Source organism: Stegodyphus dumicola, chromosome 3 (genome assembly GCF_044657685.1).
Source record: "Stegodyphus dumicola isolate Sdum_Otavi_A_Nest chromosome 3, ASM4465768v1".
Taxonomy (NCBI): Eukaryota; Metazoa; Arthropoda; class Arachnida; order Araneae; family Eresidae; genus Stegodyphus; species Stegodyphus dumicola.
The window spans coordinates 56,086,769-56,113,648 of NC_140770.1; the positions used below are offsets into that span (position 1 = coordinate 56,086,769).

A 26,880-nucleotide genomic window follows, 5' to 3' on the forward strand; every position below is an offset into this window, starting at 1 on the left:
AGGCCATTGTAGCGGACAGCCAGGAAGTGGAGCTCTTTTCTATGAGTGTTCATGGAATAACCAACGCAGCGGTTTACATAACCAACCAATCATCATATTTTTGCAATATTTAATCTGTCTGGTAGTTCCTGAACTGTATAATGTGGATTTCCTTGTTTACAGAAAATGGTCATCCGGAGCAGACATTATCTTCGAGGTTGAAGTTTACGAGCTTAAACTTCTCAAATCACCTTTGAACTATCTCATCAGAAACAGTACCTTTGTCCACATCCACACATAGCACAAATTTTATGAGTAGTCTGACTAGCTTTTTTCCCTTTCCTTAAAAGAAAAGCTTGGTATGATGAAATTGAACTTTATGTTCACCATACCTGTCACTGCCCTGAAAAAAAAAAAAAAAAAAATAATAATAATAATAATAATAATAATAATAATAATAATAATAATGCTACAACACAGTAGAATTATGCACCGTGAGAAGAAAAGACTGTATTTACACATATACTTCATAGAGGTCACTCCTTGGCGGCAGTAACAAAATAATTAGAAGAAAACGCGTTTTGATTGAAAAACCTCCAAACTTTTCAGATGACCTTTTAAAAAGTATACATGTAAAGTTAAAAAGAATAAATAAAAAATAAACCTCTCAGAAAATTCTCAGTCACATTCCCTATGCACAGAATAGTAGAAGTAAGAGAAATTTAAGTGAAATATAAAATTCATTTCAAATGATTAGTCGAACCAAAAAATTTCTCTCCACATTAACTTTAGAAAAAATTTTGATGAATGTGAATTTTGAAAAAACTCCTTTTTTAAAGAACAAATTATATTGCCTAAAATGAAAGTCCCAAAATATTGGCAGTATAATTTGCTCCCAGATAAAAAGGATAATTTCGTTTGCACTCGAAATATACAAACACTTTTCCTTTAAAATCAATGTCAACTGCTAATATTTTTTTTAAATTTTTAATATTGCGATTAATATTGAAATTTTTGAGAATAAACATTTTTACTACTTTACCAGAGTAATGATCTTTATAGATTAACAAAAATTACGTCTGAACAAATGCACATAAAACAGTAAAAGTGATTTTATGAGAAATATTAAATCTTATTTAGAAACACTGTGAATATCACCCTCTCACGACTCAGACAATGTTTGATTTTAATAATTAAAAATGGTTGTGTGATGTAAACGCCTTATATTTCAGTGTTACAGTAGAGCTATTTGTCTCAGCTGATAGGTATGCACGCCCTGCCCACTGGGTTAATTTATTTCTTATAATGCCCATGGAAGTACTTCTCTGGCATTTATAATGCCACTTTGCAGTGCCTTACAAATGCTCAACTGTTTGAGTATGATAATCAATGCTCAAATAAACTAAATTATGAGCCAGCCTGATTCACAGCCAGTAGCTCTTAAATTATCAAACTTGTATGCCCTCCAACAATTTGAAAAAGCAATATTTCCTTCAGCTGTGTTTGGCTACCAGTTGTGGCCATCCAAAGTAGAGCAGAAATATCAAGAACTGCAGCAAAACATTTGTTCGTTTTACAACATATTCTTCCTATATTCTGGTATAGCGAAAGAATACAGTCAAAAATGATTTTTTTTCCCAGTGAATAAACTTTTTAGTTCAAAGATTTTCTAATTTCTGTCGATTTTAACTATAGGGCAAGACATTCATTCAAATTGAATTCATTCATTGAAATTCATTGGTTTCATTGAAATGTGCTCTTAATTTTTTTATTTTTATGTTCATATTATCACAATTAATTTTATTATTCTGTTTACATATTTTATGCATTGTGAACTGGCCTTGCATTTTAAAATTCTTTTGCATTTCCACATGAAAGATTAAATCTATATTAACTTCTTGCAAGATTTTGCGCATTAAAAAGATGGTTATACTTTACAATTCATTTTTAATGCATCTGTTCAGATAAGAATCATATTTATTCAGATATTTATATATAATGTTTTAAGATCTAATTAGTTATACAATTCATTTTTCCTATCTACCTATATGATTTAGCTAAGTGTGAAATATACTCAGTTATTTATAAATAATGTTTTGAGACTTAATTGTTAATTATTAAAAAAAAAAAAAAAAAAAAAAAAAAGCCTTTAACTTCTAGTTTTACATTTGGTATCTTTAAACATATAAATGTATTTTTGGATGGGAGGAAGGGAAATGATAATTTTTACAAATATCTTAGTTATTTAGGAATAACTCAATTCCACTATTGTTTTCTTTGGATTACTGAATATTTTCCCTTCCCTTGATATTTTAATAACATGTAAAAAGTTAGTTTCAACATCATAGTTTATTAAAAACTTTTTTTCCCCTATTTGCTTAAACGACATGAAATCTTCTTGTCATTTTGCTAAATTTAAATAGTTCCAGTTCTTACTTTGTCATGTTTTTAATACTTGTTTTCCTCGGTGTTCTTTTGTACAGAAACTCAATTATTTGAAAGTTGCCACGGCTATGATAATGGTTAAACAGCTGATGTGATAAGTGCTTTAATGAATTAAAGCACTTAATCAATTTAATATAAAAAATTCCATACCTGTAAGTATAAAATTTTGCTGAGTTATTTGGGAAGGAATTCACTGAATTACATCTTTTGCAATGCTTAAAAATGACTGATTTCCAATACTATTAGCAACAGATTTAGAGAATGACTAAAAACAAAAATTTATCATTTTAATGATCAATGATCATTTGTTGAGTATAACATCCCTTGTTATTTAAAATTTATAGAATTATGTATGCACGCAAGCTCCATGAAAACATTATCTAGATACACTTCTATAAGTATGATGTATCTTTTATAGGTATAAAGGAAGTATCACACTTCATTCATCTGTTAATATTTCTGGCCTTCAATTACCTTACACATCTAACATGTTTTTTATGAAAGTGGTGACATCCTAACAGAAGACTGTACTATGATCCTCTGCCTGATTATTATGAAGTGGAATTTTGGTATGCAAATGAAAAGATTGGAAGATTTGTGGCAATGCCTTTGAATGTGGTGGTCCAAAGTCAAACAGGCCTCTAACAAAAGATATGGCATAAATTATGAAAATTACATTAGAGGGAAAATGGAAATATTGCAAAAAATATTATGTACAAATAGCAGAATCCTTCAACTAATGCATAAAATTCATGATATTTACTTATTTTAGCCATCTTTCTCTTTATTCAGTCAAAAAAATTCTTATAATCATTATTAGTGCCTTGTTTTTACGTACGGAAGGGATTCCAGAATAATACTAATACCATAAGTATTTGACCAGTAACATAGAAATGTACAATATTTTATATTAAGTTGCTGATAATATTAAAAAATATCTGTCATTTGAAAAACCTCGATTCAAATATCTAACTAAAATACATTACATGTAACAATTTTTGGCAATATTATTCTTTGCTTGGCCGATCCTTCCATCTATTCTGCCATTCAATTCATTAAATTTCATTTTTACTGCCTTCATTGGAGGTACAATAGTCAATAACTAATAAGTAAATTTCGTTATCTCAAATCTTGCTGAACAGTATTACAAATATTTATAGTTCTTAACTGGCAATGGTAGAAACTAAAGATAGGTTCTCCATTTAATTCTTTTGAATATGAATTCAAAACCTGTAAGATTTTAGAATTTTTTTAATATTATACCTCTCCAATCCTTCAAAAAATAATAAAGGGGAAAAAAGGAAATGAAAAAAATTTTCATTTAATAATAAACATTTAGAATAGTACAGATTTGGAATTTGTCTTTAATAAAAACAAATTTAATGACACATTTTTCAAAACTACACCTACAATAATTAAAAAGATGTCAAAGTAATTTTTAAATGAAGCACATAATTAAACTATTGAATCTTCAGATTTATTTTCTTAACATACTTTGAAAAATATATTTGCATAACATTTCAAATTTTAATTAAGTGTAAAATTTAGCAACCATGACTGAATAGTACAAGTTGTAGACAAATGGAGTCATGTTCACATTTCAGCAATTACACACAATGCCATAGGTTTTTAGAAGAACTCCAAACCTATTTTTAGTATGTTATCACCTAGAATTATTGAGAGGAACTGAGAGTTAGTTTTGAGAAAACATAGCTCCAATTATTTGAAAATACAGGCAGATTTCATTGGGTGCCCTACTGAAAGAATGTGGCATTCAGGGCTGTTATGAGGTGATTTTAGCAATTCAGAAATCACTGAAATTTCAAGAGTTCTGTTCTTTCCTACGTAAATATTTCTACCGATGCCAGTAAAACTAATATTTTCAAATTAAATACAAACTTGTATTTGCATTTAACCATATTAATAATATAAATGATACAGAATTAACATTAGCGTACTTCAAGTATTTCTTTTCATATAAATTTATTCATTATTTTTAAAACAATACGAAACTGCCATTCTTAGAATAAATCTAGTTGTGACTCTTGAAATTTTCTAGATCCTAATATGAGGCTACTACTGTTATGAATATCAGGGATGGCCATACTTCATACATATAGGACCTATATTTAATGAAATAAAGTCTACTATTTTTTTAACACATTGTACAAGGTAACCAAAAAGGTTCTAGTCATTTTAGACAGTACGATAAAAAAAGTCATAAAACAAATAATAATCACCGCTAATCCTCAAAATAATCATCATCGGCATCCAGTTCCTTTTGCCAAACAGTGCCTAGTTGTATGATGCCATCACGGTAAAACTCAGGAGTCTTGGATGCAAAGAAGTTCGTGAGGGCCTATTCGAGGTCTGGCTGGTTGTTGAAGGATTTCATACAAAGATGGTTGTCCAGGGAATGAAAAAGGTTAGTCTGTTGGTACGAGGTCTGGGGATTATGGTGGATGAGGTAGTGTCTCCCAGCCCAATCGCTGGATGGTGTCTCTGACCTCCCGAGCTAAATGCGGCCTCTCATTGTCACGAAGGAGAAGTACACCCTTACTATTGACCAATGCTGGCTCTTTATGCATCAGTGCTTGATGCACACGTTCTAACTGCTGTGAGTACAGGCCTGTTTTTCATAATATTTAGTTTCTTTTTTTTTTTTTTTTTTTTGTTGTTTTTAGATCCTAACTGATTGCTTCTAGTGAATATAAATTTTCTAGTAACATTAAATCTACTTTACCCCTTACTTCTACATGCAACTGGAATTTAAAATGACATATTTAGATAGCGTGCCTTTTCCTGCTTCAAGACTTTTGATGGCAGTTTTTATGAAAATGAGTTAAACTTTTTCCTTCAAGATTAAAATTCAGATTGATGAATGGTGATGGTTTGGCCAATTAGCAGGAGCTCATAGTGCACAACTTGGTGACTAATGCACCAGGTACGGAGCAAGATCTTGCATGGGTTGAAAGAAGGTCTCGCAGTGTGAGGCACATGGTTCCGTAGTGATAACCAATGTCTGCAATGCCTAGGTGTGTCATACTGGACCCATTTTTCATCACTGGTGAGTGAGTGGGGTACTTACTTGCTCAGCTCGTATGCCTTTCCCATGCGGCACAAATACAGTCTGATCATTTCATCAGATAACTGGAGAAATGTGTAGCAAGCATGTTTGGCTACTCTCACTCTCTATGGCTGCTCTCAGGGCCTCATCATCCAGCGCTTGTGGCAGACCGCTGAGTGGTGCATTACTAAGAGACATATTCCCTGACCTGAGCTTCTGGAACAATTACCTAGCGGTTTGTTCACTAACGGCATCATCCCCAAAGGCCTGGCAAATTTGGTGACTTGATTCTGCTGCTGACAGGCCCACTTTAAAATCATGCAGCAAACAACTCTGAATGAGTGCCTTTGATGCATCCATTTCAATCATTCATTGTGCAAGTTATGTTTGAAGTAACGATGCAACGAGCCTTTATACTCTTGGTCAATATTTGGCTTCTCATTCTAACCATGCCATTGCCAGGTTTGGTGATTATTTTTATGTTGGGGTCAACGCTTTCAATGTTATATCAGAAACGGCAAGAACTTTTTTGGTTACCTTGTATGTATATGTTTTATAACAATTCTTTGCAATCATGATTGTGCCTTTATTTTGGGGATAACTATAAATAATGTACTAATAGGATATTAAAGGAAGTCTGTAATCATCCTTTTCGAACACTTTGTGTATATGCATACATTTTGTCACAGTTATGCCATTATTTCCTAATAATCATGAATAAAGTACTTCAAGAAATGATGGAAATTTTAAGTATTTTAGTTTTAGAAGAAATACGCTGTAAAACACCTACACTTTGCATCTAAAAATCAATTGTTAAAACAGTGTATTTAATTACAGTATACACATAAATTTAAGCATAAATTACAAAAAAAATGTAGTTTCAAACTTGAGCATACGATAAAAAATAAATATTTTATTTTTCACAGTATAATATAAAGAAAAGAAGATGTAAAGTTTATCAATATGGAGTATAACTTAACAACAAATAAATTATTCTCAAAAATACAAATTTACATTAATACAAATTCCTTAATCTAATTTTTATCTGTATAATCTTGTAGAATGTCACTCATATGTTGATTAAGTTTCTTGAAATTTCTATTTCTGTTAGTTGGTTTCTTTCTCTTCTGCACAGGTGTCTAAAAATTATGAAAATTAACATGTTATTAAAAACTTTTGTGATCATAAACAATTATTTAAACTAAAGTATACACATTTTAATATCTATTAAAAATTAAAACAAAATAAAGTATCATCAATATCAAACCTTTTAAACTGATATTTGACAACTAAAGAAGACAATATATTTTTGAAAAAATTCAACATGTACATTGCAGCACTATTCCTAAAAGTTTTTAACTAAAATATACATTCTATTGTGCAATTCCCAGATAGACTTTAGACAAGAAATTTAAATTACAATCTGCACTTTAAATCAACAAATAATCTAAAAACTCACTGCGAAATGTACAAATTTTTATGGAAAAAGTTTTAAAAATTCATAAATAAGTAATGATTTTTTTTACTGAAAATGCATATAACATAATTGCACATCGAATGCATTATTAACTACAAAATCTACCCTTGCATATCAACTGTAATATTGACAATTTATTGTTAAATTTCATTTTGCTGATTCTACTGTTTCAAGTTCTATTAAGATGAAGAAATTTTCACAACTCTGCATTAATTCTTTTCTTTTGAAATATTTACTAAATCCTTCATTTTTATAAATCTTTCTATTATCTCATTAAATACTGCATACACTTTTCCTACGATAAATGTGTGATATTTTTAGGCTCAATTTATGAAAATATTTTCACATTTTAATACTTGCAAGTTACATAACAGAATTTCAATTTTAACAGCCAAGAAACAGCTTTATAATGTTTCATCTAGGTGATCAAAATGAATTAATTTCTCGGAAATATTTTCTAACTATATACAAAAATCAGGGTATAAACCTAAGTACTCATTTGTGCTTTGGGTTAGTGTAACTTTAGAATAATAATTGCAGTTACTTTTATTTTAAAAATGTATTTGGATTTTAAGAGGCCTTGTTATATAAAAGCAGCTCTACACAAATTTGAATATTCAATGCTTAGCTGTTTAATCAGTATTGAACTAAAACTTTATATACGACATATTTTAAGATATATGACTCAACAATTCAAACACTGTAACAAAAACTGCTGAATCAAAAATAACAACTATTCTTCCTCTTCTTGATTGTTGAACACAATAATAATAATTTAAAAACTTTACAAACAGTTCTGATTTAAAAACATTGCATACATTAAAAAAATTCAGATTTAAAAATGAAACTTACTACTTTCTTTACATCAATATCCTGCATAGATGTAATTCCTTGTTTTTGAAGATATTCTTCTATTTTATCATCATCTAAACTATCAACAGTTACACCCCTCCACAATTTCTGGAATTCTAAAATATGTCTTATGATTAGGAAACTATTGATTATGGTAAAAATGCAGAAGTATTTACGTAACATGAAACGATCAAAGCACAAAAATAATACATCATATTTGTACATATGTTACAGTCAATGCGATTAATCAGTTATTGTCAATAATAATCAAATAAAACAGTTAACACTTTATCAAAATTTCTTACATGTGAACCAGTTGTTATTAATAATGTCCACCAATGAATGGTCAATATAATAATTTTAATGCACTCAGTTTGAGATTTGCTATTATATGCATGTGTATATTTTTCTGCATCATCATCTCGCTATTGTGGAAACATATGATAGCTATTATAAGCATACGAGTTTGTTTTTGTCAGCTGACAAACAGCTAGACAATATTAGCTGATCATTTATTTTAGATGAAGGTGCCCTCATTCTTCGAGATACAATTACTTTGCATGCTTACATTTTCAATTGTTCTACATATAATGTCAATTTGAGGCTACATTCATTATCAACTGAGGCCTGGAGGTGCAGTGGCTAGTATGTCGTGCAGCAGCACTGCAGGTCCAGGGTTCATTCCCCGGGCTGGGCAAGGCTGATTCAGCCTTTTATCCCTTGAGTAGGTTAATAAAATGAGTACCGAGTTTGCTTGGGGACTAAACATGAGGGAGGGGACCCGCAACAAACTGACAACTTGTTCAGGGCATATGCTCAGGGACACCAGGGCCCACGGTGAAGAAAGCAGATATCAGGGCACTGAAGGCCATGGGGCCCCCTATGGGCTGTTGTCCCACTGAGTTTAGTTTTATTATCAACTGCTAGTATGGGCATGCATGGAAATTTTCAAAAAATTTATAGTATTTTTAAGTACAATGGATGGTGATTTCCAATGCATGGAGCACACTTTAATGGCCATTTGGATAGATTCAGGTTGAAAAAAAAAGGGCGGGGGAAATCATCAGTTATTTACAAAATAAAAGCATAATTCTTTTTTTTTTCTCTGAAAAAGTTAAAGAAAGCAATAAGAAGACTTCTATCAGATCACCAGACAATTAGAAACTACTATCAAGTTATGATATTGCAAGAAAAGGTAGAGATGAAAAACATCTCATTCCAGTTAAAAATAAAAAATATCCAATTATTTTATCACACTTTTATGGAGGTGAATTTTCAAATAATTCATGAGATTCATATCATAATTAGTTATGGAGGGCAAACAGAATGATGAAAGAGGTTAAGACAGAGTATTATGGGTGAAACTGTAATAACATATTAAAATCTTTGTGAGCCATGTCAAAACAAAGAAAGCATTCCATAAAAAAGGTTTTATTAAACCAATTAAAAGTACTGAATTAAATTGGAGGTGTGATATTGACCTCATTAACATACGGAATCACAAGTGAATGGAGGCTTTATAATGGTTTATCAAGACCATATAATGATATTTATTCAATTAAGAGCACTAAAAGCAAAAGGAGCTGAGGAAACTGCTTATCACCTATTAGATGTGCTAAAAATATTTGGAACATTGTGCATTTTGCAACATGACAAAGGCCAAGAATTTGCTAATATTTTGGAAGAAGTTTGTGGGATGTGTAATGAATTCAAAATTGTTCACGATAAGCCAATACATCAATCACAAGCCTGAGATGAAAGAGCAAACCACAATATTGGAAAAACGTTATTCACTTGGCTTGAAACAATACAGCACAAGCGATAAGAAAGAATAAAGATTTATTCAATTTATGAAAAATAGAGCACATCACTTTGAAATAGATTACAGTCCATGTGAAGCTGCTATAGTTAAGAACCTACTTGCTAGCTGATATTTTTTCAGGAAGCTCAAGAGAAGATGATCTTGCTGTATTAAGAAATCAGTCTAATAATGATGTCCAACTTGAGGCAGTAATCTCAACCAAAAATGAACATATAGATGCAATGAGTGATGACAGTATGGAAGTGGAACTGAGTAATTCAAGTGAAGACTTGGAAGTAATAATTGCTTCAGGTCCAACCTAAAACAGAAATAAGAGAGTTGGACAAATAGAATATGAACAACATAATTATGAAATAAAAGACTTAGGATGGAAATAGAAAAGCAAAAAGGTTTGATGTTAGAATTGAATATTGTGAAGAAAACAGAGAAAACTTTCTGTACTCAGTGTCAGAAAATATTCAAAAGAGCTCAATGCTCAGCTAAAAATTCAAATAAGCAAATGGAAAAAATGTTATGACTTTTGATGTTAAAATTCCTAACAGCAAAAACAGGAGAAACAGTTTGCACTCTGAATACCACAGGTAGACAGGGGTAAAGCTGATAGCCAGAATATTTTACCGTTTCTAAGGAAAATACAAGCTTACTTAAACTAGATACAAAAGATGAAATTTTAAACCAACTCCCTACTGGCAATGATTTTACTGTCTGTAAGGACGCTTTTATCTCAATCAATAAAGTTCTAGACATTGAAATAACTGAAAGAAAATGAATGTGCTTGTTAAAATTCTAACTTAAGTGATCAAAGATTTCAATCTTGCAATAGGAAAAGCAACTGTAACTCAAATCGCTGTACTTATAAAATGTCAAAAACACTTTGACTTTACTTGCTATTAAAGTTCTTCTTGCCAAAATAAAAATTTTGTTTAGAATTTTTAGCACTTTGAAGTGTTTGTGTAATGTAACTTTTTTGATGCAATAATTAATGAATGTATCTTCTAAATTACAGAAATCATTATTATAAAACTTTTATTTATACCGGCCCAGTTTCATTGCTAATAAAGTTAATACACATAATTTCATGCACTTCATATCACACAATATTAAAATTAAATTAGAATAAGGGCTTTCAATCTATTATGCTTAAATGACCAATCAAATTTCATTGGCAGTTATTCACATTTACCAGTAAATGTGATTATTATGCATTATTTATCACATTCAAAGGTGTGGTTATTATTAATAAAAACTGGATTTTTTATTTTAATATATAAACATATTAAAATTTATGAAAATCATTAAAATAAAGATATATATCCCTGGATATAATTATCTAATCGTATAAAATTTATTCAAAATCAAACACATAAAATAAAAAATGAAACTAAGCTATTAAAAATATGCAAGCAAAAAAAGGATTAATAATTATGCTTATAAAACTTACCTTCATCAACTTTGAACTCCATAGATTTGTCATTGTAAAATAAGATCTTTTTCTTGCTAGTTGGCTGAGTAATTTGAATAACATTATCACCTAAAACCTGTTTTAAAAAGAAAACACAGTGCCAAAAATTAAATGAAATTAAAAATATACAAGGTAAAATTCTTTTTTTTTCCTGATAATATATTTATATGTTAATTACAGCTAATTTTACCCTTACTACAAATACTTATGTAAAATGTGTACATCTTTGCTTATTATAATTGCTTATGATTTATTAAACAATGACAACAGCTGACAGGTGAAAAATAACATTATCATGCAGTAGTTACATGTACATTAAAAGACAGTTAAGTTTTATATCATATGGTCTCATTGTGAAGTCACAAATAAACACTGTCTTTGACAAAATCTTGAAAAAACATCATAACATACCAGACTTGAAAACTTGGGAAGCAAAAAGCTAAGCAAAATATCATTTTCTATATTCATGGAAGGGCTAGGAATAGTTATATCAAAACTGCCAATTTTGAAATATGAAAAACTAGAAGATTTTCAGAAACATGATGAGCGATGCATCTTCAAAAGGACTTAAAAGTAAATTTACATTGCATAATTCTAGTTATTAAACTACTTATAGCATGACTTTGACATAAAACATATTAATTTAATGTTTTATTCATTATTTCAAATTAAAATTTTGCATATTAAATTTTTAGCTAATTCCATTCAATTTTGTTAGTTTCTTATAATTTTATATCCATAAAAATCTAGAAAGCATTAAAAAAAACAAGATGTGGGCACCACATGATGGCCTATTAAATTATATGCATCTTTTGCTGCACTTCATTTAAACTTATTTCCTTGAATTATTCTAACTTAATTAACCAATTCAAGGTAAGTTGAAGATAACATCGAAAACTGCGAACCTTTAAATCAAATATTTCCGTCAACTTTTGTCGTATAGGAGTCAAACTTCTTGTAATTTTATTTTTTCATAATGAGTATAAAACTCTTTATAAATATAAGTATAGGAACCAAGAGACTCCATTAAAAGTTAGATTTCATATTTGTCAAAAATTAATCATTTTTTAAAATCTGACATTGTAAACATTTTCAGCATTTAAAACATTGTAAAATTGACATTGTAAAATATTTTCAGCATTTAAAACACTTCTGTAGTTGGAAGTATATGACTATGACCAACAATTGTGAAAATAAAAGCCGTATAAGAACGCTATATATAATTACAATATACAGTATACCCCCCTGCATATATATGTTTAGTACTGCCAATTGCAATAAAAATACATTTATTTTTCTGAACAGCGGGCACTATTTTGTCTTTTTTCGACACTAGTCACTCCTAAGGCTGGAAGTGGTGGCCATTTTATTGTGGAGGTATCAAATAGGTGGTCACCTTTACCTCCTATGAAGATATGGACAATTAATTACAACTATGGAATACTAAGCAACCAGGGCTCTATCTTAAAAGAATGTTTTCTTCAAAGTAATAACATGTCACCTCTCCACTACCTATGTGCACATTCTTGGAATACTCAGTGACCACAGCTCTATTTCAAAAGAATGTTTTCCTCTTCAAGCAATAGTGTGTTACCTCTCTTTCTGAAAATCAGCTGACAGTCTGGTAAAAAATTCGAAAACAGTCCCTCCTCCACATACTTAAGCATCAATAACTGAAGTTAAAAATGGAACTGCAGTGAGAAAAATGCCCGAGTACCTACTTCTGTAGAAAACTGCTCACCTTTGTTTGTCTTCTGCTTTACGTATGCTAATTGATTTGGTAGCTTTTTAAAGAAAGTAGGAATATAACAGAGATATATTTTGAATGAAAAAAAAACTCATTTTCCTTTTGGTATGTTAATAATGTTCTCACACAATGAATTGGAATGTGACCTAATAGCTTGAGTGATTATCTCAAAAATAACTTAATCATTAGTATGTATTATATGGAAATTAAACAGAAATTAGTACCAAAGAAAAATGTAATCCAATACGTAAAGATCTTCTATTGCTAATTAGATCTGACTATACACCTAAAAATATCATATTAAATAAAATATATGCATTAAATAAGTTCATATTAACTGTGCACTATTATTCAAATCACATAAAAATTTAAAAAAAAAAAAAACAAAACTGATTTTTCAGCTTTTGCATATTAAAAAATTATGTAAATTAAAATTCTGAATATAAAAATAAAATAAATATCTCTTAAATTACAAACAAAGCATATGTACAAAACACAGTAATTGAAAAAATAATGATGTTACCTTTAAAGCTTTTTCAACATTGGGTATAGACTCCTGAACATCATCTAAAGCTATGCCTCCAAGACCTCGTTGGTCATGCTTGTCAAGCAATTTTAAAAGACCCTTTCTATCTTTTATATTATAAGGAGGTTTAAATAAATATTTACCTTCAGCATTAATCTGAAGTTTGGGATTATTTGCAAGTGCCTGTAATAAACCATATATATCAGAAAATAAAAGTATTAAAAATTTAAGAACAAAACCTGTACATTTAGTATACAATTATCAAAAAATACAAAAGATTTCTATAAAATCATTATAGAAAGTCTTCTATAAAATAATTATAGAATAGAATCATTACAGAATGTTTTCTTTAGACTCATAATAGAAGACATGATTAAAAAAACTTTCACGTAATATTTCTCACACATTTATATAAGAATGAAAGAGAATGATATATTATTTGGCAATTTTTAAATTAAAAAATTAATAAAACATTTTCAGTGATGCAAATGAAACAGAGATATGCCAATATGAAATCTAAAACTAAGCAAAAATCAACTTTAAATTAATGCTGGTTAATTAGGGGAGATTTATTAATATCAAAAGGACAGATACAAGTTTTTCGAGAAGGAAAAATATCCCATGCCATATCATTTAAATATAATAATACAGTCAAAAGTCGTTATTTCGGACACCCATAATCCGGAATGATCTATAATCCGGACCTCAAAGATGAAAACTTTCTGCGCATGCGCTGCGTTGGCACATGCGCACAGGCATTTTACGCGTGCGCGTAAGACCTTGATTACTGTGCATATGCGTGTGCGCAAGTGCAGAATACGTTTTCGCCTGCGCGTTTAATGTATAACGGACGGTGTAAGCTAAAATTATCTAATTATCTATTTCAGTTAATGCTAATGATTGCGTTGTTCCTTAATCTTCGCTTATTATTTTTTGAAGACTGTAAGAGCAATTTTATAAAAGTAAACTTGAACTTTCGATTATGTCAAATAGAATTTCCGACGCTAGAACTTCCAAAGGATCTACAAAACGAAAGTATGTTTCGATGTCCAACAAACAAAAAGTGGAATTGCTTCAAAAAATGGATAAAGACATGAAGAATGTGACAGAGAGGTTAGTGAAAACGAAAAAATTTCGATTGACAAGTTAGTCGGTATTCTCGGCACAGCAATTAACGGGCCTTGAACAGCGAAACTTTGTAACTGAACAAGAAATTATGTCTGTTTATAGAATTAAAGAGAAAGTATTATCACATAAAATGAAACAACTTAAACAACTTACATTGAAAGAAATGTTTAATAAAGTAAACAAATAAATATTAAGCTTTTTTTTTTTTTTTTTTTTTTTTTTTGTAAATTTTGATACCCTTTAGATCATAATTTTCTTTATTTCATAAATTACGGTTTCATATTTTTAATTTTATAATTTCTGCATGCCATCTTACGAGATTTAAACTGATGATCTATAATCCAGAATCGCCGAAGTCCCGACGAGTCCGGATTAATGACTTTTGACTGTATATGTCATTTAATAAGGAAAATGAAATAATAGATAATAAAAAGGGGATACTGAAAGAATAGAAAATTAAAGGAACAAATAACTCAAGGCTTTCGACACTAGCATTATGGCATCTTCCGTATACCTATAACTATGATCAGCAGTCATTTTGACTGCTGTTCCGAATAGAAGAAAAGGCTCCCTTTTTTGCTAATATTATGTAAAGTTAATGCTTATAATGATATATTTTGCTTGTTTAATAAATAAATAAAGTAAATGCTTGCACTTAAAGGATAATTTAATGCAACAAAAAGCAAAATAAAGTGAGTAAAATATATTAATCAAAGGATAATTTAATATAACAAACAGCTAAAAGAGGAAAAAAAATCATTCTAGATATTTTTTAAGTTCTTATCATTTAATAAATTGCCTCATAAAAATGTTCAATATAAAATAAATATATTTAAAAAGTTATATATATCAGCACTTACATTACTCGGTTTTGCAGGGCATACAGATTACTAATTTTTTAATTTCACCTGTACAGGTTCCACAAACATATTTTTTTTACCATATTCACATGTATTCATAGTTTATTGCCTCCTGCATGCATTTATTTGGCATTCTTTATGCTTATGTGACAGAAGTATCAATTCTCTTTTGGTTCGGTACAGGAAGTTTGTGAATTTTGGAAATGCATATTTTTCTAAGAGTTTAACCTTCATATTTTTGAAAGGATAAGGTACTTCTATTTTTGAGCTATTTATTGTGTTAATGCAGCTTATCCTTGAACTCCTCATTTCTTTTATTAATTTCAGCTAAGTAAAAAAAATTGTCCATTGTCAGGTTTCTTCCAGTATTTTAGTAAGGTTCCATCAAGCTACATGTTCACCTACTGTTTCTCCAGCTGGTCTTGTTTTGTCTTTTTCCATACAGAGAAATCTGCTCAGTAAATATTCTGACTGCACATCAGTAGCAAGCAAAAATTTAATGCCGAATTTGTAGTTTTTTATAGGCATATACTGAATAAATCGGAATCAGGTTTTCATGGGAAATAATTGTTCATCCACTGTTACATTTTCACCCCGTTTATAACATTTCAAGCAATTTTCAATAAAAGCATTCCAAGTAACCTAAACAAGGGCAAATGGATCAGTTTGAAGTCTTTAGGATCTAGTTAATTTCTTGTCAAAGCACAAATATTTCATAATTTCTAGAAATCTGCCCCTAGCCATTGTCTTAGTGAAAAATACCAGACCCCAAGATTTTGAACATAAACTCAAAGACCTTTTGCAGCCAAAGGTCTACAAACATACAACAGTGAAATGAAAGTGTTATTTAGTAGCAAACTCCAGTTTGGATTTTGGAATTTCTTATGTGCCTCTTCTTCAGTGCAGCGATGAATGTGACACATTTTTTCGCTGATAAACAATCTGCTTGCACTATTTGAGTTACCATCAATTATTTTTCTCTTTGCATAAGAAGTTGGCCCAGCTATTTCTCGTAAGACATTATGCTGAGGACGTCTCCCTGTAACACTTATCGAAATATTTCCTATTTTCCAAACTGAACCATCATTTGCTGTTTTTTCATTGCTTTGAATTTCCTTACTTTGGATACATCTTTCTCATTCTCAAGTTCTGTTTTGTTGTTGTTGTCAAGTTGGCCCAGCTATTTCTCGTAAGACATTATGCTGAGGACGTCTCCCTGTAACACTTATCGAAATATTTCCTATTTTCCAAACTGAACCATCATTTGCTGTTTTTCATTGCTTTGAATTTCCCTACTTTGGATACATCTTTCTCATTCTCAAGTTCCGTTTTGTTGACTTTCACCTACTTTCTCGAGCTCATCTCCTGCCGTTGATTTTACTTCCAAAAGCTATAGTTAGTAAAAGGAAATATAATATTTTTTTACCTAAATTTTTACTTTCCTTTTCTGTTTCGTGAACAGATTCTCCATCAGATGAATTGTTTCAGCAGAAATAATCCAGTCCTCATTGAATAAACAGGATGTACTTTCAGTATGAAATTCTTCAGGTTCAGTTTCTGAAGCCGAATTATCATCAAAAAGACTTTCAAAAACTTTCAGCATCTCTTCCTCCATTAACTATTTCCTACCAATGCTTCTATGCGACATGATAAACAGGTCAGAACAACAAAACTATCCAAATGAAGTAAAGTACCTTTATGTCTACTGAAAAATAACCTTTCTAACACAAGGGAAATGTGCAGACATGTGGCTCGCAAAAATTCCAAGCAGGTATTTTTATTACCCACAATTACCCTCTCCACTCACCTCTGTGAAATATGCAATCTTCCTTACCAAAAATACTAAACTAAACTCAGCGGCACAAACAGCCCATAGAGAGCCATGGCCGGCAGTGCCTTGTAATCTGCTTTCTAGACTGTGGGTTGCTTGTGCATCTTAGCCTTGACAAGCGGTCAGCTTGTCGTAAGACCCCCGGTGTTTAGTCCCCAAGCAAACTTGGTACTCATTTTAGCGACCCACTCCAGGGATGAAAGGCTGAGTTAACCTTGTCCAGCCCAGGGATCGAACCCCGGACATGTGGTGCTGCTGCGCGACAAGTTAGCCACTGCGTCACTGGGCCTCTTACTAAAAATACAGCAAATCGTAAATAGCTAAAAAAGTCATAAAAATAATGAGGAACATATAATTTTCTGGATACGGTCAAAATAACCGATATCCTTATTTCTAGGTATAAACAATAATATTGCTGAAAATATCTTTAAAAAAAAAAAATCTTGTAATAGTCACAAGTTTTTAGAAAAAGTTAAAAAATATTAAAGTTATAAATAAAGAAATAAAAAATGTATGTCCAATTAAAATGGAGATATGGTCAAAATTACTGTTGCCATAATTCTAGTGTTATGGAAAACTAAAGCAATCATAATATCATTAGTTACAGCTGCAAGATTTAATTGAATGCGGATGTTTTGAGGGAATTTAATTTACAAAATAAAGAATTCTTTTGTTTGGTCATCTTTTAAAGATTTACTTTTATTGGCATGAAATTAATTCTAATAAAATCAATAATTTTATCAATCAAGTGTTGTCATTCTGCTAAATAAAAAACGATCTTGTGTCAAATGTCATCAATGTGCCAAATAAGAAATGACTTTGTTTTACTCTTATACTATACTGCATATGCACCACTGAAAATGTTTTATTATTTTTTAAATTTAATTATTGTACAACAATTTATCACTTTTTCATTCTTAGATAAATGTCTCTTTAAGACTTGCTCTTTGCAATTTTCTTTTACTCAAGAACTTAATTGTTTCAAAGCAGTTACTACAGACAGAAGCTATTCTTATTTCTTTTAATTTCAAGGTTATTTTTTCTCATATTATTAAAATTAGCAGTTTCATCTCTAGAATTATTATGCAGAATATTTTTACAACTCAAAGAGGAAAAACATATATATCTTAAAATGTATTCAGCATTTTTCTAAAAGTACTACAGATGTAAGATTGAAATTTGCCTAACTTTAAATATGACACATATCTTAAACACGTAATATGAAGAAATATGTTTAAACATTAAAATGACTACAGTGAATTTTCCCCAGTTTCTCATATCATTACCTAAGCTATCTGGGCATTCTGCATCATGGTAAACATTATCACTGCATAAGAAATAAAGTACAGTCAAAAGTCTTTAATCCGGACTCGTCGGGACTTCGGCGATTCCGGATTATCGATGTTTCCGGATTATAGATCATCAGTTTAAATCTGGTAAGATGGCATGCAGAAATTATAAAATTAAAAATATGAAACCGTAATTTATAAAATAATGAGCAATTATGATCTAAAGGGTATCAAAATTTACAAAAAAAGAAGCTTAATATTTATTTGTTTACTTTATTAAAAACTTTTTTTAACGCGCGTATGCGTACCTTACGCATAGTCGAAATTAGAAAATTGCAACCAGAAAACCATTTGATTTGTATTCGTGATATTTATAATGACGAGGAATTTGATTTAAATCATATCAAAGACGGAGTACATTGAAATTAAACACTACATTTAGTAAGGAATTATAAGCCGAATAAAACAAAAACATCTGCCCTGAAGATAATGATAGTGGTGACAGATCAACTTCCAGTTCATTGCGCGCAGCAACGTCCCCCCCCCTGCGCAGAGCAGCGTGAAATTGATAAACAGATTTCGGAACGGTTAGATAAACAAAGGAAATACCTTTATCCATTTTTTGTAGCAATCCGTTTTTGTTTGATGGACATCGAATCATACTTTCGTTTTCTAGATCCTTTGGGAGCTCCAGCATCGGAAATTCTATTTGACATAATCGAAAGTTCAAGCTTACTTTTATAAAATTGCTCTTACAGTCTGCAAAAAATAATAAGCCGGATCCAATTCGAAGATTAAGGAACAACGCAATCATCAACATTAATTGAAATAGATAATTAGATAATTTTAGCTTACACCGTCCGTTATACATTAAACGCGCACGCGAAAACGTATTCTGCGCTTGCGCAGACGCATATGCGCAGTCATAAATGTCTTGCGCTCACGCGTAAAATGCCTATGAGCACGTGACAATGCGGCACATGCGCAGAAAGATTTTAGCTTTGAGGTCCGGATTATGGGTGTCCGAATTAACGACTTTTGACTGTATATTGTTTTTCGCATAGTCTAGAAAACAACCAGTTTTATTAGCATCATATTCAGCATGGCATAAAATCTCTAATTTAATTTCCATTACTTAACAAAGGCAATAACCATTATTGTGCCATTATATAAGGAGACTAGAAAATACTGAGTTCAAATTTTATACTCCCTAATAATTCTCTGTTTAGTTATTATGAATGCAATGAAACTGTTTAACTGCATTAATTGAAAATATTATTTATTTTGGCTTGCTTACATAAAAACAATAATACATTGGATGCAATAAATTTAAAAATCCACAGCTTTCTTAAAAAATAAAACACAATGCAATACTAACCTCATTTACCAACCATGTACGCTGACGACTTCCAATATCTAACTGATTTGTTTCATCAAGAATTTCTTCAAGGCTTAAAGGATATGTATCCCCATTAAGATGCCTTTGCTATAAAAATAAGTGACTCTAAATATGAGCAGTTCCATTATTCATTAGTTTAAAAACTTTTATTATGAAATATAACAACAAATTAAAATACCTCCAGACGAAACTACATACCTTCATATGTTTCACAATTTTAGCCAAAATACCAAAATTATATTGTGAACTGCCACCATACGTTTTATAATTAAAATCTGAAATTAAAAATAAACAATGTTAAAAATAAAAGTGTTATTTTATCTTAATTACCTTACACAATGTTACCTTTAAATTTATTCATAGTTACATATATCAGTACAGAATTTAACACTTATGTTAGAAGTATATGAATTTGATAACAGGGATTTTCCACTGTTATAAAAGCATTAAATTCAAGCTAAATGAAATAAATGCATTTTGAAAGAAAAATATAAAATTTCTTCCTAAAGATGCCATATCACTACTGTTAATTTCATCCTCATAATGCAGCTGCTTTTTTTTTTCTTTCTTTCTTTTTTTTACTTAAAACAGCTAAAGAATTATCTTCTACGTCTAAACTTAAAAAAAAAAAAAAAAAAAAAAAAAAAAAATCCTATGTACTTATAGTATATAAACATTAGATACTCTCCTGGGTTTATTGAAAAACTTATTAAGAAAACCAACAGACAAGCTTTCGCAGTTATTTCTGAATAAATAAAGTTACAATGCAAGAATTACACAGATGTAACATTTCCCCCCCCCCCCCTCCTGATTATCTGCAGGCTCCAGAAAAGAATTAAAAAGGCAACGAACTATGTTGCCAAAATAGGTAGCCTATGAAATCACCAAAATACATAACATGGTAATCCAGGTATGAAAATGCATAGCAGACAAGCATGGACAATCCTCCTTCATATTTGATAGTCTTAGCATTGAGTATATTCGTCTTGTAAGGAACTTAATGAGAGTGTGAAGTTTGCTGGATGGTGAAAAAATGCATTGCATTTCTTCAGAAATATGGCATTTTCTATAACAGTAGAAAAATTCATATCCTGTGAAGTGATACTTATAAATGATAAGATTTTATGGATCAAAATCTGTGCAAAGTTGTGCGACTGTCTGATTCTTTTCAAGTAAAAATCGCCGAGTTCATGGGGAGAAGAACAGCTCATGATGTTTTTTAAGCAAAAACAGATATCTGTTTACATAAGGAGAATAAGAAGGGTTAAACCCTAAGGATTTTTTTTAAAAAATAAATGTTTTAATTACAGGTAGGTGTTTCTTTTTGAATTTCATTGATTCATTGCTTTTTTATGAAATTCTTTGTGTGTTGCCATTTTCCAAATGGCTGTGCTATTCACATATTAGCTTGGTGAAAAATTAGTCACCAATGGTTGGTCGCTTTTTTAAAAGAAGTGAGGATAATCAAAAATTACTGTTAAACAAACACGTCTTCAAATGATTTCATTACAAACTTATTATTACACAAATCTTATCCATCCAGAAATTGCTAAGAATGGGCAAACTAGATGTAATCATAACAAATACATCAGATACGTACATTTTTCGGTTAATCTTTGGATTATGGTAACTTGGCGGTTTTTTGGCGAAAATTTGGCGACCAACCCTGCTACAGCAACCTGCTAGTTTTGTTTTGAACCCCATTTTGTTTTCACGAAGTAAAGGCATTTTTTTTTTTTTCCTCATCAATTTTTCCAACAATCTGCTAGCCAAATTACACTTATACTAGAACTTTTATGGAACAAAAATGCTTAATCATGACGAAGATTAGGTGCGAAATTGGGAGAAAGCGCAGAACCGCCCACTGCTTGCCGCATTTTTAATAATTGCACATACATTGTATCATTCATGTACATGTCGACCTATTTTCACTTAAAAAAACATCCCAGAATTGCACAAAAATGGCATTGCGCACACTCTTGACTTTATCCATGTACACTGCGCTAAAGTCCTAGCTAGTAACCTTTATCGCCTTACCAAAATGTCGCCAAACTAGCTGTTACCATATTCCAAAGATTAGCCCATTTTTCTTATCAGCAATAAAGATACAAACACAGAAATTTAGTATACGATTTCAATGTCTAGAAAATTACCAAACATATACAACATATTTACATTCCCAGCCAACCAGTACATCAACTAAAATAGAACATATTTGGTTAAATACTCATTGAAGCATCCAAACTCAATAACTGAATAGGACAAAATCAGTCTTTAAATCAGAAAAGTGCTAGAAAATGCCAATATATGGTGTTACGAAGGAGCCATCTTTTCGATCTCTCATACATCCAGTGGTATGTCATGAAATGTTTACAACAATATCACTTTATCTTATAAAAACAAAATATCAAATCCCAACAAAATGTTTAAAATATAGATGAATATTAGATATGATCATTTCTGTAATATATCAATCACTGGTGTCAGATCTTTTGAAAATTTTAAATTCAGAAGTCTTAAAAAACCATTATGTTTATTATTTGATGCAAAATGCTTGCAAAAACCTGGATAATTGTTTCACATAGCAAGAGCCATTCACAAACTGCATGCTACCCATTTTTGTATACATTCTGACACTTGTATCTTTATCAGTCTCATTTAATTCTTCCCATTTTGAGGGGGAGAAAAAAGAGCTGAAAACAATATAATTTATCAGAAATATTTTAAAGTGATTCACTTCTTTAATGCTTCTAAATCTAATTATGAATGCCAAACTTTAACAATGAGCTACACAATGCCAAATTAGAATGTCTAAAAAACTTTTGCAGTTTTACTGAAACTCCCAGTTTCCTTCTTAACATTATTTATGCTCCATTGGAACAAAATGCATTTGAGTAGTTTTCACAAAATCCTCATGAATTAAAATCATTAATGGTGTCGGCATTTTCAATGGTAGTACCTTCTAGTTCTAAACAAAAGAACAAGCTACTTGTAAATTAGGGTTCAATTTAACAAAGAACTCATAGAAGGCATCTAAAGTTTCGCACTGCACATTAGAGTAGAAAAAAAAAAAAAAAAAAAAAAAAAAAATGCAAATTTATGCTTTACTCCTCTACAGTTATGTATTAACTAATAGCTCCCTCGTGAATTTTTCAAAATTTTTCTACTCCATCATCATTTTCCTCAAGAATCTTGAAATTTTGTAATAATATAGTAAAACCATGAAATTCATTACGTATTTTATTATGTTTTCATATAGGTAATATTTGATAATCATAAAAGGAAATTTAATTTTCCTTTTTCTAACTTCAATACGTATTTTATTTCAGTCTTCAGTCCTTTTTTTTAATATGACATCAGAATAAACATTCAAAAATAAAGTACTGTAGTAAACAGCTGCTTTCTAATAATCCTCTCCCCCCAAAATTGTTGGAAAAGTTATTTTTGAACAACTACCTAGCAATTCTTGAGGAAGCTGACCATGACCTGTAATCATGTACCATTTTCAAGTTTTTATTTTCTAACATGGTGGTCTAATGGAGAACATTGTTTCACTCCCAAGAAAAACTGGAACATGACAATCCTTTGTATGCACTGTCATGCATCAACTGCCTGGCACCGCCATTACTCTTGGCTGTATATAAATATTCCAGATTAAGTACCAAGTCAGAGCTGAGGACTTCTTGTAGAAATCTTCTCAGTCCTGTCAACAATATATTGGGTTGGTGAAACAAACAATCTGGGTGGTTTTTGCCAATCGAATGAAACTTGGAAAATTTTGGGGGTAAATGAGAATTCAGGAAGTCATCCCGACGCTTGAAGGAAATTTTGAGCAAAAACAGTAACACAGCTCCAGAAAGAGACTTAGTTTTAGTGAAAAAAAAGAGAAACCTTTTTTCTTGTGTTTTTAGCTCTGTCAAGAGCATTTTATCTCTGTAGAGAGATAAAGCAATTGTTAGGCAGAGTTTTCGCTAACTAATTTGAGAGCAACTTCCTCGGAATGCTTGCTACGACAAGAGAGGCAACAAGACTGTTTGTCGGTTTAATCCTAGTATCCAGTGCACACAGGATTTGGCTACTTTTGGCGACTTTATGATGAGCAGTAAAAACCGGACATTGCGATAAGTAGTTAACGGGTCATTCAAAGAAAATATATAGTTAAACATAGTATATACTATGTATATAGTATATATGCTATGTATATACACACATAGTATATAGTGTATAGTATATATATATATATAGACGTTCTTTGGATAATTTTTGGTATTGGCGATAATTTTCAAAGTCGCGCCAAGGCTGCACCGTATACTAGGATTTTACCGTTTGTCTTACACAGGAACTTTAATCTGCATCAAAAAGAAAAACCCTCCGAGAATTTTAACATCCAACTAACAGATAGGGACTTTGTAGACTATGTTCCTTATCTTTTTTCCCCCCCCCCAATGAAGAACAAACATTATTAAGTTATTTGCATATAGCCTAGAATGTTAAATAAATTAAACATGCTACCTCCTTCCTTGTGTCAACTCCCTACACTACAATAGTTTTTTTAACAGATTTAGTTTTTTTAATAAATTAATTTTAATGACAGTAATGCTTTTTAATATATTTTTAATACATAATTTTCAATAGATTAATTAGATATTAATTTTGGGGTTATATAAAGGAAGATAATAGTTAAGCGAATCAATATTATTGCAACATACACTATTATATTACACTTATATAATAAAGTACGAGAGCCAATAGATTTTCTGCAGAAGTAAAACCCTAAAAATACTTATAAAGAATCATATAAGAAAAGTTTACAATGTGACTTGAAAGAAACCTTAATGCATGCATTAAAATTTTATGGAAACTCATTACTTTTACTTCATTCAAAGCTAAGAGCAAATTCAGATTAAATTTACAATTACATGATGAATGTTTATATGAAAAAATAGTGTCTCAAATGCTAATTTTAAGAAATAGTTCTCGTAAACTAAATAAAGAAAAATGGGCAGGATCCTAGCGGAGCCCACTTATATGGCACGTACCGATGTGTGCATGGACAAAGGGAGTGTGCAATGGCAAGTTTGTGCAATTCTGGGATTTTTTTTAAGTGAAAATAGGTCGATGTGTACATGGATACTGAGTTTGTGCAATTTTTTTACTTGTTACTTTCAAGTTGGCGATTTTGAGAAATGCGCGAAGCAGTGGGTGATTCTGCACTTTCCCAGTTTGTCGCCAAGGGTGTAGGCTCTCCTAGGATTTTACCAAAAAATGCTTTAGCATGCAAGATAAATTTGACACTTGAATATGCAATTCCTTTCTCTTAAAAATGTTATATATTTTTTGCAACTAAGAGTGCAATTACTTAATGTGAGAACACAGGAGAAATATTAAAAAAAAAAAAAAAAAAAAAAAAACACTTGAATGATTACTTTGGCAGATAAAATTCTGTGAAATTTTTCACATTGGGAGAGTTACTATTGGGAGAGAGTTGGCTATTTTTAGCTATATATACAATGTATAAAAATGCAAATTGACAAACACATTTTTAATAAAAATCTTTTATAAAATGTAAAATTGCATCACAGATTAGAAAATTATTAGCTTAACACCCCCCCCCCCGTAAAAAAAGGAAAAAGTGATGTATGAACTGTCATGAGCTCGCACATAATCTTTACACGTGGCTAAACTCGTTACTATTTAAAACTATCAAAAACATACTCTGAACGTTATATATTTACATAACTGAAAAGGAACTCTCTGCGCTAGAAGTTCAGAAATAATAGGAACAGGTACTTCTGAAAATATTTTCGCACATACAAAGCTGGCAATTCAAGATTTAAAAAAGCAAGAAAAATTAATCCCACAACCTTTTGGCTGCTTGGGTTGTGATGAGGTTTTGGGCTTCTTTTTCGGCTGTTCTACATCTTTTTTCTTATTTTCAACTACAGGATTGGAGAGAGCACGTTTTTTAAAGGCTTCACGCTCTCTTAATAATGCAGGATCCATTGAAGTAGTTCTAGAAGATGTTCACTCGTTTTATAAAAGTACCTGCAAAACATAATAATTTTCCCATAAATTGAAGCCATGTAAAACAGATACGTTGATTTCAATAATCATAAAATTTTAATTTAGTTTTCTTGTACACTTAAAACAGCTTAAATGCAAATACACAAATACTTTGTAGATCTAAGATATTACATTAAATTCGGTACGCGGAAGGACACAAAATTAGCTATAAAAAATACAAAGATTTCCACTTAAAATGAAGCCTATAAAACAGAAACTTTAATTTTAATAAGCATTGCATTTTTACACAAAAATTTACAGACAAATAATAAATGCATTATCTTACCTCCCGCGCACTACAAAATACAAACAATCACAACAACATTCACATTCAAGCAATAACAGTAAAATCGTTTCACTTCAACTCGCTCGTTGCCAGAACCAAAATGATTTTTTTTTTTTTTTTTTTTTTTTTTTACATAAATAGCTAGACTCCTAGCGAAATTAAGAAATACCTTGATAAATACTTTCAGAAGCGAAAAGTCGAGTAATCTCCGTTAGTTGCAACATACTTTTGAATGAATATTAGAATTTGAGACTTGATGTTTACTAAAATTCGAAGTTTCTGTTTTATTGCTCTGCAGTAAATGTTGGAGACTAAATAAAATTCTTCTTTCGATTTACACACGCATAACAAAAAATAAGTCATTAATAAAAAAATAATAAATTGAAAAATCCAAAAATATTTTATATATATATGCTGCTGAGACTAATAATAAACAGTTCTTTCGAAACCAAAAGTGACGATAATGCGGAGGAGAGCGGAGATGCTAAGGATGCAGAAGATGCGCTGCATTGCGGATGGAGATAATGGATGTACGAAGTTAATGGATGCGGGGACAGATGGCTGAGTTTTCCGTATGGTTTTCCTGCTGTATAAAATATAGCAGCTGCTCTGTAAGAATTGTTATTTTTCTTTCTTATTTATTTAGC

General features: G+C 30.7%; 2 protein-coding genes across 6 annotated transcripts in view; one reads left to right on the forward strand and one right to left on the reverse strand.

The window, feature by feature from the left end:
• Window positions 1–6,384: 6,384 nt before the first annotated feature.
• On the reverse strand, window positions 6,385–26,358 carry TfIIEbeta (transcription factor IIEbeta). Its single transcript, XM_035371869.2, has 8 exons — window positions 26,234–26,358; window positions 25,749–25,929; window positions 20,083–20,159; window positions 19,864–19,971; window positions 13,375–13,560; window positions 11,084–11,180; window positions 7,821–7,936; window positions 6,385–6,630 (listed from the first exon to the last, which is right to left on the reverse strand). The coding sequence occupies exons 2-8, from the start codon at window positions 25,885–25,887 to the stop codon at window positions 6,526–6,528; spliced, it is 828 nt and encodes a 275-aa protein (XP_035227760.1). The 5' UTR covers window positions 25,888–25,929; window positions 26,234–26,358; the 3' UTR covers window positions 6,385–6,525.
• Window positions 26,359–26,667: 309 nt separating this feature from the next.
• unc79 (UNC-79 domain-containing protein) overlaps window positions 26,668–26,880 on the forward strand; it is a 167,990-nt gene continuing 167,777 nt past the window's right edge. For 3 of the 5 annotated variants that reach the window (XM_085812911.1, XM_085812913.1, XM_085812914.1), the window contains exon 1: window positions 26,669–26,844. The gene's annotated coding sequence lies outside the window, so the exon portion shown is untranslated. Of the gene's footprint in view, window positions 26,845–26,880 lie in introns of all 5 variants that reach the window. The other 2 variants (XM_085812910.1, XM_085812912.1) reach the window with 1 other exon arrangement.